General features: G+C 49.8%; 1 protein-coding gene across 1 annotated transcript in view; it reads right to left on the reverse strand.

Moving 5' to 3' along the window:
• The window catches only part of LOC149361723 (fatty acid synthase-like), a 50,941-nt gene extending 48,528 nt beyond the window's left edge, over positions 1-2,413 (reverse strand). The window contains exons 1-2 of the mRNA XM_089568137.1: positions 2,276-2,413; positions 331-475 (exon numbers count right to left, since the gene is read on the reverse strand). Coding sequence (XP_089424263.1) covers positions 331-475; positions 2,276-2,413 — 283 coding nt within the window. The remainder of the gene's footprint in view (positions 1-330; positions 476-2,275) is intronic.
• Between the last annotated feature and the right edge of the window lie 15,073 nt (positions 2,414-17,486).

Here is a 17,486-nt window from a genome sequence, read left to right on the forward strand (position 1 = left end):
ACACGCGCAACGCTGGTCTTGCACGCGCGGCGCTCCGCTGTCCGACGCATCACTGTCCACACATCACGTTGAAAAATCCCCCGACGATGTCGTGTGCACATCACAATCACACTCGTTTTAGCAATGCATGAATAAACACTGGACTGAGATGGAAGAAACTGAGAAGAATTTAGCCAAGGATATACTCGTGCTTCATGCTCAGTTTCATCTACACGGTGAAGCTAGAGTCCTTTATCTTTGTTCTTTCCTTCGAACACATGTTAAATCAGAGACGCGGTCATGCATAATCAAATGTGACTTACAATTGGAAGCAGCAGTAAGGACACGTACCTCGAGGCCAGCGAGCTTCATCGTCTGTTACCATGTCGACGCCAGCGAACAACTTCTCCTTGAACTCAACAAGGTGGTCCGCTTGTGGGAAGTGGGCTGAGAAGCCGGTGATTACAAATTCTTCTCCGCTCATTTCCACTTTACTCTGAAAGAAAGCGTCACTATAAAATAAGCCGTACAAAACTGGGGAAGCAAAAGAGGTGTTGGTGTGCTCTCATTGAGAACGGAAAAAAAAGTTTAATATTGTGAACAGTAGTCTGGTTCTTGCTAGAGGAAAATTATAATTCCATACATTTTGCAGCGACAGCTGTTATCATCACCAAGTGGAGCTTCCACGCGGCATGGCGACACGTGCTGTCGCCTTGGTAACCACCAGGAGGGTAACAGCCCAGGGTGGTATGGCCCGAAGGGCTGCTCAACAGCGAGGCCGCCGAGAGCGCCAACGTGAGCCAAGCGCACTTTACGAAAGAGGCGAGGATTTTTAAGTTTCGACCACTAGCTAGATTGTGGAGAGGCTGTGGCACATCGGCAAGACGTCTTAAAGCCTCCGCCTGAACGTAGCGCGCCGAATGCGCTTGCACTGAAAAATAGTGCGAGTAACCCAAAGTGAAGCTTATCTTCTCATTCAGACCAGCACGCAGAAGTCTGTGACTCAAAAAATAAGTGCCTCACAGAGAAGGGAGCTTCTCACTAAGATGGGCCGCCACTTGTTTTGTCTAAAGGGTGTACGCATGATAATTTCTTGCTGAGGTTGAATGAAATGCTCATTGCGCATGCGCCGTAAAGTTCGTGCGTACACTGTTGGGGATTGCTCTTCCACCCCACCGCTTTCATTATTGTTGGAGACGGAGGGATCCTTTAGTTGCCTGACTCATTAAAGGTGCACTGAAGAGAAATCTGAACTCGTCGTTTGGCCGCGGGAACTCAATCTACACGTTCCGAGCATTCTTAGAAACTTCGATTTATTGCCCTGTGTGGCCGATTTCCCCAATTAAATCGAATTAACGCCCGGCTCCCGCCTTTCTTTTTTTAATTCTGCCTCGCACGGTGGGCGGAGTCGACCAACGCGGGGAATGCCTTTCACCCAGTCTCGTGGCGGCTTGCCGCTCTGCCATCGGCGGAGTAATACGTAGTAATCCGTAGAAGAAAATAGTCCGCTCGTATTTTTATTTATGCGGGCTTATTTTGCGGTTATATTATCTGCAAATGAAACTATTTATTCGCGGAAACCTAAAAAACAAAATGAAGCGAAAGCAAAGCCTCCACGGAGCTGGCTGAAAGGCACTCCCCGCGTTGGTCGACTCCGCCCACCGTACGAGGCAGAATTTAAAAAAAGGCGGGAGCCGGGCGTTAATTTGATTTAATTAGGGAAATCGGCCACACAGGGCAATAAGGCGCAGTTTCTAAGAATGCTAGGAACGTGTAGATCGAGTTCCCCCGGCAAAAAGACGAGTTCAGATTCCTCTTCAGTGCACCTTTAAGCTCCGCAGGTCCCGCCTCCAAATAACTGTGTCGAGCTCCGTTATGGACGAAACTGCTCAGGAGGTTTATTTTAAATATTTACCGTCAAGATAGCAGAGTGGCGATCACAAAGCACCTTCACATTAAATTCCCTTCGTATTGCCCTGATCCGTGACTAGGGAATAAAGTTCGGAGTACGACGTGCAATCACGTGGCCGGTTGTGGACACTGCTGCCACGCCCATGACAGGGGGCGAAGCTCATGCTCTCTCGCCGCTCGGTCGATAGAAAAATGGAAATACAGCGATCGAACACGGCCCTGTGAATTTAACCAATGCCTCACGTTCGATGCCTCCCTGGGGAAGGAATTGCGCGTCTTTTCGTAGCAGGTGAATGAACAACCTTGTATTCCCACACCTGATGTCTGAAACACGGAAGCTCTGTCGATATCACAGCTGTCTTCCAATTAACAGCAACAGCTTCACCTTCGAAGCATCACCCTGTCCGGCGGCCCGAGGGTAGACTCGGCCACTTGACGCCACCGCCATCACCGTCGCCGCTGCTTGCGCCGCTGCTGCCACCGTCGCCAGTACTCGCCGCTTCCTTGCTTCGTGATGACTCATGTCTGCTAGAAATTCCTCCCAGGTCCCTGTTCGCCGATCTTAACAACACCTTGCACAGTCAAGAGCGACGGCGATAGGGTCACATCTTCGCCAGTCAAAGGTCCCTGTTCGCCGTTCTTAACAACACCTTGCACAGTCAAGAGCGACGGCGATAGGGTCACATCTTCGCCAGTCAACCTTATATTGCAGCAAACTAAAGCAGCCGTGCTCTTGCAGTCTTCTTTTGCTAAACAACAGGGACAACAGCACCTGGCTCTCGCCGCATCCTCTTAATGGTGGAAACTGTACCAGTCTCATTACCACCGTTGTTTTACAGAAATTGGGATCGGAAGTTTTAGATGAGACGCTCTCTGCAGTCGGTGCCTTCAGGGGTCCATAGGAGAGGAACACGCTCAGAAAAGTGCGCGTGTTTTTTGGTCACTATAATTAGCGGACCATACCCATCCAGCCTTCAAAATTGAGCGCTGTATACAGCGAGCTGGTCGCCATACCAAATGACTGCGTCATACGGTAGATGGACAGATGGATAGATGGATAGATGGTGCGAACCCTCTGGCCATGCAAAGTAAAAATAGTGAAGATGACCGAGGATCGGCTCTCTTAGGCACAGAATTTTATGGAACAAAACGGCAGGCAAAGATAACTCTGTCAGCCATCAAAGCCACATATGATACCTTTGTATGGACCACTCTAGGCTATAGCCTTCACAACGCGCTGTGGTTCACTGTGCTAGCGTGGTTGCTCTAAGATATTTGGTCAAACTGCACGAAATTTCAAGGACGAAGACTAGCTTCTGACAGGTTGTTGGTACCGGCATCAAGGATGAAAAAACGCACCAGTTGGATCTTGATCTAAATTAGATACCTTTCGAGAGAACCATAGGACAGAAGGGTAGTATGAGGTGTCGCTCCCATAGAGAAAGCAGACCTACCTAGCGGACAGCTACAGCGTTTCTGCCAAGTGGTTCCAAATCATTTTGAGCAATCTCAGCAGTACATTACTTTTAGATAGTTCAGACTAGGCCATGCGATAATTTGTTGATCAAAGATCTACCGATAAAGTACCGTCGACGGAGAAGGATACCCCTGAACGACTGCATTACATGCCTCAAGGAGCGACAGTGCATGGAAACTGAGCAACAGCCAGAGTGCGCATTGTTGTCCACAATTCTTCGCACGAAAACTGTGCAAAACCCCTGAGCCAGAACCTGGAGACAGGTCCGACCCAAATGCGTGCGTCGTGACATTGCTGCTTCGTTTTTGATGCTACCGGGCAGCCATGACAGCCTCTGTCGGCAAAACCGTCATTCAGATAGAATCACAAGATCACGACACGGATGCAATGCCTCTGTTTTGATTTAAAACGCCATCGCGGAGCGGTCACCGTCTGCCGGAGCGAACGACCTCATGGGGATCCCGAGTAATGTTCAGAGAGCAGTGAAATTCCTTTAAGATATCTCTCTAAGCAACATTTTCGTTCTGCTGAGTGCCGCTACCCCAACAGGGCGCGACACCTGCAACACTGCAAACTTTGTTTGCAGTGTTGCAGGTGTCGTAACAGCTTTGTCTGTTACGAACATTTTGGTCTGTACGTAAGACCCCTACGGCAGCCACGCTCGATGGAACCTTCGCCTCCAGGAGATTGACATTGTCGCGGCACTGTCAGCATCAGGAGTGCTGCGCCTCCTCGGCTTGTGACATGTGCTCGCGCTGCCTAAGTGGGACCACGTGCGAAGTAGAATAAAAACAGTTGATACCTAGTTTCGGACCTGTTCGCTTCGTCCCCGTCGTGCTCTGTTTAATTTGTAGGTAGCTAAGTGTCTGCACCTCTACAACGTCACCGTCATTTAGAAGTCTAGACTCAAGCACTTTGATGCCGCCTGCCTGCCAAGAACCCCTGTAAATGCACCGCCCCTTGACGACTATGACAACGCCTTCATTTGATCCATCAGCCCCAGCTCTCTTGCACCTAAGCAATGCTTGGACCCCGACCTAAAGCGCTTCATCGAATACTTCGAAAACTTGGTTTCTTCACCCCCCACCTCGTTCAAGCGAGAATTGCTTCCGTTCTGCGTACAGAATAATGTGCTCGTGAAGAAGTTCGCAGCGAACAAAGCTTACCTCCTTGTTGTACCTTCAAGTCTCCGCGAAGAAGTCGAAGCGCGAGCTCGACATCTCAAGTTTTCGCGCACCCTCCACCGCATTCACGAAACGTTTGGCTGGCACCGGCAGTCTTCCGATTTGATACATTATGTAAAAACCTGTCGAGCTTGTCAGCGACGGAAGACTCCTCTCTCGTGACCAATGGGATTTCTGAACCCTATTGAACCTCCCTCAAGGCCCTTCCAGCAGATCGGCATGAATCTGCTTGGAGCCGAAGTAAACGTATGGAAATAAGTGTATCATCACAGTGACCGACTACATGGCCGGCTACGCCGAGGCAAACACCTTACTGAACGGAACAGCAGCAAAATCGCGAAATTTTTGTGGAGTGCATACTTCTGCGACACAGTGCCTTCCAGGAACAGCATTCACGGCGGAACTGACGCAAGACATCTTGCGCTACAGCGAACCAAGCGACCGGAGGACAGCTGCATACCACCCGCAGACTAACGGACTGACCCAGCGCCAGAACGAAACCGTAGCTGACATGCTAGCCAAGTACCGGGTGTTTCAGCGAAGACTTTCAAAAATTTTCAAAAATATTCCTTTTGGGGTAAAAATATGGCTTTTGCGGCATAGTATTGCCAGCTCTGGCGGACACCCGAAAACCGGTGAATCACCTTAACTAGTAAGTTTATCGACTAATTTTTAGTAATTTACTTTTTGATAACGAATAACGAATTGATAACGAATATAGTGAATTAATAGTCACTAAATTTGGTATACCTCAAGGTTCTTCTCTAGGACCGTTATTATTCGACTTATACGTAAACGATCTCGGATTCCTAAATTTAAACTCCAAGTTGTACCAATTTGCTGACGACACCGCTCTGGTAATGGCACATTCCATTTTGGAAGAAGCGTTCATAAATTTATGAACTGGTACAAGAATAATTACATTTTTCCAAATAGCTCAAAAACAAAGCTCATGTGTTTTCATAATCCCCACAAAAAACTGGATGTGCTACAGCCAATATTTCTACACGCTGAAAAATGCCACAACTGTCTATGTGCCCTACTTGAATATAGCAATAATGTCCGGTACTTAGGCATTGAATTTGATCCTACTTTGTCGTGGAGTAACCATGTGAATTTTATCTGCAAAAAGCTACGAACTGTTGCAGCACAGATGTATCATATAAAAAGCTGCACAACTGTCAACATAAGAAGAATGGTGTACCAGTCCTTGGGGCAAGTACAGTTACGGTATGGTATTACACTGTACGGGTTGTGCTCAGAAACATTAAAAAAGAAAATCACCAGCATAATTTATAAATGTGTTCAAAATGTCTTGTATGTTGTGCTATTAGAGGGTAAAGAGAAAAAAGACCTGTATAGAGCAGGAGACCTACTACCATTTGAAGAATTCCAGAACTACACTATCTATACCAGGTTCTATTACGACAATATGTTTAAGTCAGAGAAGCCTCAAAGGAAGTTCACCTTAAGAAACATAGAACAATTCAGCGTCCCCAGAATTTATACGAAGTATGGCAAACGGTGCAGAGCTTACTATGTGCCTGCATTATTCAATATACTATCCGATGTCGAGATCAACCATACATCGATAAAAAAGGTAAAACGAGTACTAAAGGATGTTTTCCTTAAAAATCTATAAAAAGGTTTGCACCTTAACATGAAATGCCGTATATGTGTTACGTTGTATATTTCCCCATTCACTGTTTCATTTTCTTTATTCAAGTGTCTAGAAATGTAAATATATGTAATGGCCTTTTTACTTTGTTTGTTTATGTAATTTCCCTGTGTCGTAGAGAAGATGCAGTGTACCTGTGTATGCTTGCCCAATTCTTTAATTACTAAAAAAATCAATCTGTCCACAGACTAACGATGGTGATATGTCGCGCCTTTGTACAAAAACTGTGAATGATCTTGTGCTTTACTTAAGAAATTTCCGCTGTCCAGATAGCGACGACGGTAACATGTGCGCTTGTTTTACGTTGTGCTTTGATAAGGTTGTCAAGCCAGTGACTTAGTTCTATGGAAGATACCAAGCAAACGTGTATTTCGCAGGCTGCCGGCACCGCAGACAAGCACAACAGTGCTTAAGCGGTGCGGGAATGTGCGCTTTGTATGCAGTTGGACAAAATAAACCATTATTATTATTATAACTGGTGGAGTTAGGCGCCTACTTCCAACTAAATATTTGTAGCGGGTCGTTAGTAATAGTCATGTCAGTTTTTAGAATTTGGAATACGCGACTCCGTTCTCCGTTGTGGCTCGGCAAAATTTGGCTGCATCATGCCAAAACACATGCGCTTTCGAAAGCATGCTGGCAAAGGAACCAGTCCAGTGCACGTGACAACACTCTTTCTACATTTCTCTCCCTTTCTCATTATGCCTAATGGCAAGCATGTCGAATAAAAACAAACTACTCGAAAAAGTTGCATTTTGTATAGCCACAGCGCCCAGGATGATCACGTTTTCGAAATTCTAAAAATGAGATGGCTATTACTAACGACCGGCTAAAATCTGTGATTGTAACTAGGCGCCAAAATCTACTAGTTAAAAAGGGAACTATTAAAAATTAGTTAACCAGCTACTACTTAAGTCGATTCATTGGTTCTCTGGCATGCGTCAACTTTGGTAATATTATGCCGGAAAAGTGATATTTTTATCAAAAGCCCATTTTTGAAAATTTCTGAAAGTGGCCAGCCGCTGAAAAGCCCGGCATATCAATGCCGAACACAAGGCCTGCACGTCATCCTTCCTTACGTAGTCTTCGCCTACAACACCACAGTGCAGGAGACCACCCAGATGACGCCTTTTAGGCTCGTCCATGGAGGGAGGCCACGCCCACGCTAGACGCCATGATGCCCAACGTTACCTTAAAAGATAATGTACGATGTCGCCGCCTACCTTCAGAGGGCAGAAACAGCCCCAAGAGTTGCCCGATTACGGATAAAAGACCGCAGCGGACCGACGCCAGACTCTACAACCTACGAAGACACAACGCGGAATGCAAACCAGGACACCGCGTCTCTGTTTGGACGCTCATTCGCCGCAATGGATTGATTAAAAAATTTTGCGCCGTTATTTCGACCCGCACAAGGTCCTTCGTCGGATGGGTGAACGGCATTATAAAGTTTTCCCTGAGGAAATGACTGCATCCCAGCGACGCCGCGTACGACCAGAAGTTGTGCATGTCCATTTATAGCCCTATTATCCGCGCTAATGGACGCTGTGTTTCCACACTCGGCGTTTATTTTTGCAGAATCGGTTTTGTTTGTTTCTAATCGCCTTACTTTAAAGATTTCTATTTATTAAATGTTGTCTTCGGCGTCACGTCTTGCGCTGCCCGCAAACAATGCCTCTCCATCTTGCTGCTTGATGTGCAGAAAAATTTCAGCTTCTAATCTTGCGCTCCAAATCATCTGGTAACATTATCATTCATGTGTTCATAATTTCTTTTTTAATGATGTAACTTATCATATTGCCACCGTCCGACCAATCAGTGGCGCCGTACCGCGGCCGAACTGTTTAAGCAGGGACTTGCCAAGCCTTGGGCATTCGAGGTGATCGAAGACCGTCTTCTTCCTCGCTCGAGCTGCCTGCTGGCTGGCACGCCCACCTCGTCTAATTAGAACCTGGGCTATTTCTTCACCTGTTTGTCGGTGACATATTTGGTGGAGCCGCTGGGTAACGTCCCATGTACTCGGATTGCGAGGACACTCTCGACACCTGTTCTCCACGCGTGGACACAACACCCGTCCACAAAGCGAGCCGCCGTCTGCGAGGCCTACAACCGGAGTTCAGCCAACTGACAGCGCAGGTAAGGGCGGTAAGAGTAATGACCTCAACCGTGGCTAGCCAGACGACTCAGCATTCCGGGAATGCCCCGCGATTCGTCCTTCACGCACCTCGGTCGCCGCCGCCGTTCCACGGGGACAGGTTCGAGGACGTAGAAGACTGGTTGGCCAGCTTTGACCGAGTGGCGGGCTTCAACGAATGGGACGGCGAGCGCAAATTGCGCAATGTCTACATTGCGCTGCAGGACTCAGCCAAAACATGGTTTGAAAATCACGAAGCCTCCTTTACCATCTGGAAAGTGTTTCGTCGAGAACTCCTAGCAAAGTTTACCACCAACGAAAGAAAAGAAAAGGCTCAAATCGCTCTGCACTCGAGGTCCCAGCAGTCCAACGAGAGCGTCGCGATGTTCGTCGAGGACATGACGCGTCTGTTCAATCGGGCCGACCCTGCTATGCCAGAGGCGAAGAAGGTGCGCCACTTAATGCGCGGCGTAAAAGAACAGCTATTTGCCGGACTTGTCCGTGACCCACCAAGAACAGTGGCCGACTTCACAAGGGAGGCAACGAGTATCGAGCGCTCTCTACAGGAACGGGGCGCGCACTACGGACGTGAGCCTACTGTAGCAGCCGCTTCCCAGTACACGCCTACGTCGCTGCACGCCGAGGAGCTTCGGGAGCTTGTAAGAAGCGTTGTGCGCGAGGAATTGGCAAAACTTCGCTTGGAAGCTCCACAGGCCAGTGTCGCTGCCCTAACGGACGTAGTCCGTGACGAAATCCGACGAACTGTGCAGCCGCCCCCAGCTCCATACCCGGCGCCCTCTGTTATGACGTACAGCGAGGCACTACGAATTCCTGGGCCAGCGATGCAAGCCTTTTCCCCCGTCGTTCCCATGCCAGTGCCATCACTGCAGTACCCGAGCGCAGCAGTACCATCTGTGCCGCAGGAGTACAGGCACCGCATGAGCAAAGCGCACGTCTGGCGTACGCCAAACAATCGGCCGCTCTGTTACCACTGCGGGGAGCCCGGCCACATCCTCCGCCACTGCCCCTACCGCAGAATGGGTTTAAGAGGGTTTTCACCTGACGCACTTCGACCGCGCTACAGTGAAAGACCACGGGATATCGAGCTGTACCTGGGTGATAACGTGCAGTCCTCGACCCTGCAGCGGCGCCAGTCCACATCGCCATCCCCAAGGCGGTTCTCTTCGCCCGGCCGCCCATCGACCTCTGGCCAGTTCAGAGGTGCGTCCCCTCGTCGGGAAAACTGAAGACGGCGTCCTCCGGGGGTAGGGCCGCCGCTACTGGACCGTGTCAAGAGCCTCCATTCGAAGATTCGCCGCGACGCTCCGACCGACGACGACCTGACCCGACGACCTCAACGACGCGCTGCGACCGACTGGTTTCTGCCGAAATTCCGGTATCCACTGACAACCACGACGTTACTGCACTGGTGGATACCGGCGCCGATTTTTCTGTAATGAGCAGTCGGTTAGCCACGGCCCTGAGGAAGGTACTGACCCCTTGGTCTGGGCCGCAGATAGGGACAGCTGGTGGCCACGTCGTAACTCCGATCGGTGTCTGCACATCGCGAATCCAGATCCGCGGAGTTACTTTCCCTGGTTGCTTTGCTGTGTTACCCGAGTGCTCCAAGGACCTCATACTCGGTTTGGATTTTCTTCAAGAGTACGGTGCCGTTATCAATCTACAGGAGCTCATCGTGTCGTTTTCCACCCAAGGCCCTGTCGACGACGATACCGAGCCACGCAGGGCTAAACTATGCGTCTGTGCCGACCACGTAGTAATCCCGTCAAGAGCCAGCATGTGTGTTACCGTAGAGTGCGATAACAGCCCCAGCACTCGTGGCATCGCTGAAACCAACATCTCGCTGCTCCTTGGTCGGCAAGTCTGTGTTGCTCGCGGAATGATTGAATTGAACAGTGGGCGAACCGAACTTCTGGTGACCAATTCTGATTCTGAACCTCTGTGTTTGCCTGGCAAAACAGCTATTGCGTATTTCGAAGAACTATGTGAATTCGCGGGACAGCACGCGTTGTCCGAAATCCCGGCATCAGTGGAGGCACCGACCGCTCCCATAAAGACCGACGTCAACCCGAACCTCCCGTCTCATCAGAAACGCTGCCTGGAGAGCATTATCGACTCTTTCCGCGACTGTTTTGCCTCGACCTCTAAAGTTAGGCAGACTCCGCTCACAAAGCATCGCATTATTGTTGACGCAAACCAGCGACCGTTATACCAGCCGCCTTATCGGGTCTCATCGAAGGAACGTGACGCTATTCGCCGACAAGTTCAAGAAATGCTCCAGGACGACGTGATATAGCCGTCGACGAGCCCGTGGGCATCGCCTGTTGTTCTTGTGGCGAAAAAGGATGGCACCCTACGGTTCGGTGTTGATTACGGGCGTCTCAACAAAGTCACCAAAACGGACGTTTATCCTCTGCCGCGGATTGATGAATCCCTGGACAGGCTACGCCACGCCACGTATTTCTCGTCACTAGATTTACGTAGTGGCTATTGGCAGATCGAGGTGGACGAGCGCGACCGGGAAAAGACCGCCTTTATTACACCGGATGGTCTGTACGAATTCCGGGTGCTCCCTTTCGGACTGTGCTCGGCTCCTGCCACCTTCCAGAGAATGATGGACACCGTGCTTGCCAACCTAAAATGGCAGTCCTGCCTCGTCTACCTGGATGACGTTGTCGTCTTCTCCGCTACGTTCGAAGAGCACCTGAGGCGCCTGCGCGCCGTGTTCGCCGCAATTCGTTCGGCCGGTCTTTCCCTCAAGCCCGAAAAGTGTCACTTCGCTTTCAAGGAGTTGAAGTTTCTGGGCCACATCGTGAGCGCTAAGGGAGTAAGCCCTGATCCCGATAAGACAGCCGCCGTCGCTGCTTTTCCCATGCCAACCGATAAGCGAAGTGTGCGCCGCTTTCTGGGCCTCTGCGCCTATTATCGGCGTTTTGTGCGGAACTTCTCCCAGATTGCTGAGCCCCTCATCCGCCTCACGAAAGATGCCGAACCGTTCTTCTGGGGCCAGGAGCAACAACAGGCGTTCGAAGACCTCCGCAGTCGTCTGCAAAGTACGCCCATCCTTGGCCACTTCGACGAGTCAGCCGACACTGAACTGCACACAGACGCCAGCAACATCGGCCTCGGTGCGGTCCTTGTGCAGTGGCAGGATGGTCTCGAACGCGTAATCGCATACGCAAGCCGCACCTTGTCACGCTCGGAGGCGAACTATTCCACTACTGAAAAAGAATGCCTGGCAATTGTGTGGGCAGTGACCAAATTTCGTCCATATTTATACGGCCGCCCGTTTCGAGTTGTCAGTGATCACCATTCGCTGTGTTGGCTAGCGAACCTGAAAGATCCCTCGGGGCGGCTTGCACGCTGGAGCCCTCGTCTTCAACAGTTCGATGTCACCATCGTTTATAAGTCCGGTAGGAAGCACAGTGATGCCGACTGTCTGTCTCGTGCCCCTGTCGAGGACAACAGAGCTGATCCCGACGACGATTCTGTGTTTCTCGGCGCCATCTCCACGTCCGTCCTCACTCAACACCAAAGAGACGACAGGGAACTCCGGCCTCTCATTGAGTATCTTGAAGGAAGCGCAGAGTCGCCCCCGCGACTCTTCTCACGTTCTGTCGTCATTCTGTTTGCGCGATGGCGTTCTGTATAAGAAAAACTACCCGCCCGACGGAAGCTCTCTATCTGCTCGTCGTACCTGCGGCTTTGCGCGAAGAAGTCCTGCAGGCGTGCCATGATGACCCATCTTCTGGTCACCTGGGTTTTTCTCGCACTTTGGCGCTGATACGCCAGAAGTACTACTGGCCCAGGGTTGCGGCAGTTGTACAGCGTTACGTCCGAACTTGCCGCGAGTGCCAACGTCGCAAGACGCCACCGACTAAGCCAGCCGGACTACTACAGCCCATTGATCCGCCACAAGTCCCCTTCCACCAAGTCGGCATGGACTTACTCGGCCCCTTTCCGCAGTCCTCGCTGGGTAACCGCTACATTGTGGTGGCCACCGACTACCTCAGGCGGTACTGTGAACCTAAAGCTCTTCCCCGTGGTACCGCTGACGAAATTGCGAACTTTTTCGTTCAAAACATTGTGCTTCGTCATGGTGCCCCCCTCGTCGTTATAACTGACAGGGGAACGGCGTTCATCTCGGCCCTCACACAGGAGGTTATGCGCCTTAGCAGCACGAGTCACCGAAAAACAACCACTTACCACCCTCAAACGAACGGGCTCACCGAACGGCTCAACAAGACGATCGCCGACATGATCTCCATGTGTGTTGACGCAGACCACCGGAACTGGGATGCCATACTCCCTTATGTCACTTTCGCCTATAACACTGCACTACAGGAAACGACGCGTTTCACTCCGTTTCGTTTAGTGCATGGTCGCGAAGCCACCACCATGCTGGACGCAATGTTGCTTCCAACTAGTACTACCTCAACTGTTGTGGGAGCTGACCACTTCGTTCGTCACGCCGAGGCCGCCCGCCAACTCGCTCGACAGCGCATCCGGCACCAGCAAACCCACGACGCTCGCCGCTATAACCTCCGCCACAGAGCTGTTAGTTACCAGCCCGGCGAACAAGTCTGGGTTTGGAGCCCAATCCGCATGCGTGGACGCTCCGAAAAGCTTCTGCGCCGATATTTCGGCCCCTACGAAGTACTCCGCCAAGTAAGTGAGGTGAACTATGAGGTCCTTCCCCAAGGAACAGTTCGCTCCTCCAGACGGCCGACCTCCGAAGTTGTTCATGTCGCACGGATGAAGCCATACCACGCCCGCTAGCGCTTCAGGCATGTCTACACCTGCCGCCGGACACATGCAGCGTCCCTTCTCTTCGTGCTGCCCATTGCTGCGGCACCGAGTCGGTGCCCTTCAGAGAGGGGGAGCAATGCCACCGTCCGACCAATCAGTGGCGCCGTACCGCGGCCGAACTGTTTAAGCAGGGACTTGCCAAGCCTTGGGGATTCGAGGTGATCGAAGATCGTCTTCTTCCTCGCTCGAGCTGCCTGCTGGCTGGCACGCCCACCTCGTCTTCTTCCTCGCTCGAGCTGCCTGCTGGCTGGCACGCCCACCTCGTCTAATTAGAACCTGGGCTATTTCTTCACCCGTTTGTAGGTGACAATATCATAAGGAATGAAGCCTTTATCCGTGTCTGTTGTGCCCTTTAAAGGTCAGGTACCACGGCTCAATGACTGAAACGCCAGCGGAGTTGATTGTGAGATTTATGTCAGTCGTTTGTACAGGCGGTACAGGCAGCTGCCCTGAAAATCGGACTTCGACTGCTGGCATTACACCGATCCCAAGTACAAGTGCCGCGCACCATCAGTCGTGCATGTTGTCCGTTGCTGCGATAGAAGCTTAATCATTGCCACCTTCTTCCGGGGTAGCACGCACAAGGATGTAAAGGGTCAGTACTAAAAGTAGTTGGAGTCAGCTTTTGTTTTTAGTTTTATTCATGAGAACACTACAAACGATTAGAATTTTTCAAAGTAGCACCCTTCCGCATCTGCACACTGCTGCAAACGAGTTTTGCAGTTTTCGTACGCCTCCAGGAATGCCTGTACTGGAACGTTGCCACCTTGTGCTGGGCAAGATACTCCACTACGCGAAACTTTGTGTGCCTTGGCGAGTTGTCATGGTATCATTTTTTTTTCGTGGAGATGGCGCACAAAAGGAAGGGCCCAGTGTACTAGAAACATAGTCTAAGAGCACTTGCTGCTGGGCTAGTTGGTTTTGGTTCATATTTGAATAGGTTTTAGGCGAGAAAAACAGACAGACACAAAGGTAGGTAGGTAACGAACTCTTTATGGATGACTCCATGTCGATCAAAAAATTAAATGAACATGGGCTTTTGCTTGGATTTCTTCATTCGCGCTTTCTTCGGGCGTGGGGAAGGGGTATGCCATTCTGAGCTCTGCCGCTTGCTCTTCGGGTCGTATTCAGACACCCACGTCTCGTCACAGATCAGTACACTGTCCAAAAAATTGGGGTCCTCATTCACACGATGATGAAGATCCTGGTAGATTGCTTTCCGGTTGTTCTTTTGCTCCTCTGACAACACTCGCGGCACCAACTTCACGCACACTTTCCTCATGGCTAAGTTTTCTGTCACAATCTCAAAACGTTGGGTTTGAGAAATGCTCAAGTGATCAGCAATCATTGTGATACTCATCCTACGATCACTGTTCAGTAAATGTTTCAGTTGTGACACATTTTAATTGGTTTTGCTGGTTGAAGGGCGTCCGGGGCGGTCGTCGTCTTCCACTCTTTGCCTACCTTCTCAGAACAGCTTGTGCCACTCAAAAACACCTGACCTACCCATGGCAGCATCAACGTAGGCCTCCTTAATCAAGTCGTGAGTCTCTTTGCCCATTTTACCAAACTTTACACAACATTTGATGGCGTGTCGCTGATCCAGTAAATGCTCCATGATTCTGCGTGACGAGGCGTTTCGAAAGGGGGTCACAGTACAAGTGTCCTGCTCTTTTCAACGGCCGAGAGCCGACTGCCGATTTTTCCCAGCGTTTCCGATATCCCCCTTCACCGATCCTGCTCGCGCAGACCTCCTCTCGTCCACCCGTTCGCCCAAGAAAAAGCCAGTCCTATTACTTTCAGAACAGACACCGTATACCGAGTTTTCTAGCAACTAGGTTCAGCCCGACAGTAGTGAGTTCAGCGTATTCTGAACACAAGCACTTAGTTTTCAGACGCAGTCAGAGACTCAAAACGTACGCACAAAGCACCGCTTCCACGTGGAAAGATTTCATTCAGCTGTTTTCATATGTATCTTATTTAAATATTAATGTGTTGCCTGGTAGCCCTGTCTCAGATAAAGTTTAGACTGAAATGCGTTTCTGCCTAAAGAAACATTTCAGATCATTCAATTACCTAGTCATCCCAGCACGCCATTGTGGCGGCGATCAGACGAGCCTTGCGAATTTGCATTAGTCTAGTGTATACCGAAATGGTTTATACTGTAGATATATATATTTTGCGCAGATTAATTTACTCTCCCGCCGCTTGTGTTGCCTACTCGCGCTATTGTCGTGCACATTGGGGGCACTGGGATGAGTTCATGTTATTCCAGTGTCTCGTCAAAATGCTCAACATCACTAATATGGGGTTTTTTGACCATTTTGAGTTGGTAATCACATCCGATTGCTCAGAGTCCACTGCCTCCAGTACAAAAATGAGGAAATGGAAACGTACACTGGGCTTTGACCAAACGCCCATGGGGTGACAAATCGTCCTATGATGTCACGGATATTTTAAGAAAATATATCGTGTGTGAGATGACTGGCTAAACTGGCGACTGTAAGTAAGAGCTTGGGTGAATATTTGATTGAAATGACAAAAAGGCACCTTGAAATTTTGTCGTTCAGCAAACGGGGAGCAAATATTGTGCGTTTAGAGACATTGTGCACCCACGCTTTGAGGCCAACAATTGAGGCAAAAAAATCTCAAAACTTAAAACTTGTAAACAACATCGCTCTCTTCTAAATTTTGCACAAAGAACCGAAAGCTTCGAATAAGGTTCCATCAAAGTTTCCGCAAAATTTGAAGAGTTAGAAAAAACGCAGCTGCGGTCCTTGAAGCAGCAAGTTGAAGTTTATTAAGCTCCAAATTTTTTAGCTTCACCACTCGGCATACCTGAAACATAGCTAAAATTGACATCCAAAGGGCGTCTAGCAGAAACAATGTTTGCAATAATTAGCCATGAGCAGAATTGGAACGAGCGGCGGGCTAAAAAAAAAGCCACTCGCACTATATGTTCAGGTGGCAACTTCTCGTTTTTGATTTGCAGGGGTCGTATTCCTGATTGTTCATTCGTTTCTTCTGTACCACAAATATCCATTGAGGCCGCTGCGAAATGGGCGAGTGGTATGGCGAGTAAAACACCGAAAGCAGCTAGAGATGTGGAGCGGGCTGCTAGGCAATAGATAAAGAATATCATGAAAGCGGTGGCCTGGAAAGCAGCAAAAGCAGCGAAGGGGGCCGGGCACACTGCCAAAGTGGAAGAGAAGTACCTGATGGCGGCGGCTTATTAAGATGCGAGAGCAGGTATGAAGACCATATGCGCTGATCATTTCGAATAACAGAAGCCACGAGATGGCGGTGCTACGTCCAGTAGCCAAAAAAAAACATGTCAATACACTTGTGGGGCCACCATTATCAATGAGCCGTCTGATTACGTGCTACGACTGTCTTGCAACCAAATTCATACCTACGCCTATTCTGCATGATGAACTAGAGGCTGAGCCTCTGCCCTGTGCCAGCACCCATTCGTGTAGATAGTCAGGCGATCCTTCCCGATAACAGCGCCTTCTGAGATCGGTATACTAGCTGGAACGTCTGGAAAGTCTTCTATAGGTCAACAGCCACGCGTTTTGTTCCTCACATAGCAGTTGCCAGAAAGCACTACGCGGCACTCTTATGGTGCGGGGCCTTGCGCGGAGCCGGCGATCAGTGCTTGCGTGTCGTTCAGAGCCGTTGCCGTAGCAAATCATTCTGCCAGCTGCACGCCACCAGGAAGTGACAGTAGGGGCAGGGGAGTCGTTGACTCATTGTAGTCGACAAGTGGAGGTCGCCAGCTGCTGCGTGGGCGTTCGACGCAGCTTTGACAGCAATGGTCACTGACCTGCTTGCTTAATCAGGCGGCATTAGCGAGAAACGCACTTAGAAAGGAAAGTTTATTTATTAGAGGAATTTCAGAATGTGGATTCATTGAAACCGTGCCTCAGAATTCAGTGTTCATTTTTTTAGCCAGCTTGATTCCACTAACTTCCTATTTCATGAAGTACCCCAGTGACTGTGGCGAAGAAAGATACTGTCGATAAACTTCACCACCATCTGATGCTCCCTGCATAATTATCAGCATCAGACACAGTACATCGAATCATATACGTATTACAACCACAAATATTGCATACCAAAATGCGCACTGAACCTCACATTTGCGGGAGTGATGTCCGCATACTCAGAACCATAGCAGCGAATGATAAAACGACCCGTACTGCTTTAGACCATGCCGCTCTCTTGAAAAAGAAAGAAGGTACCAAAATGGCGTCACCGCTGCCACACGTTCGCGTTTCTTCAAGAGGTACC

This window comes from Amblyomma mixtum, chromosome 2 (genome assembly GCF_055824585.1).
Source record: "Amblyomma mixtum isolate Tamu chromosome 2, ASM5582458v1, whole genome shotgun sequence".
NCBI lineage: Eukaryota > Metazoa > Arthropoda > Arachnida > Ixodida > Ixodidae > Amblyomma > Amblyomma mixtum.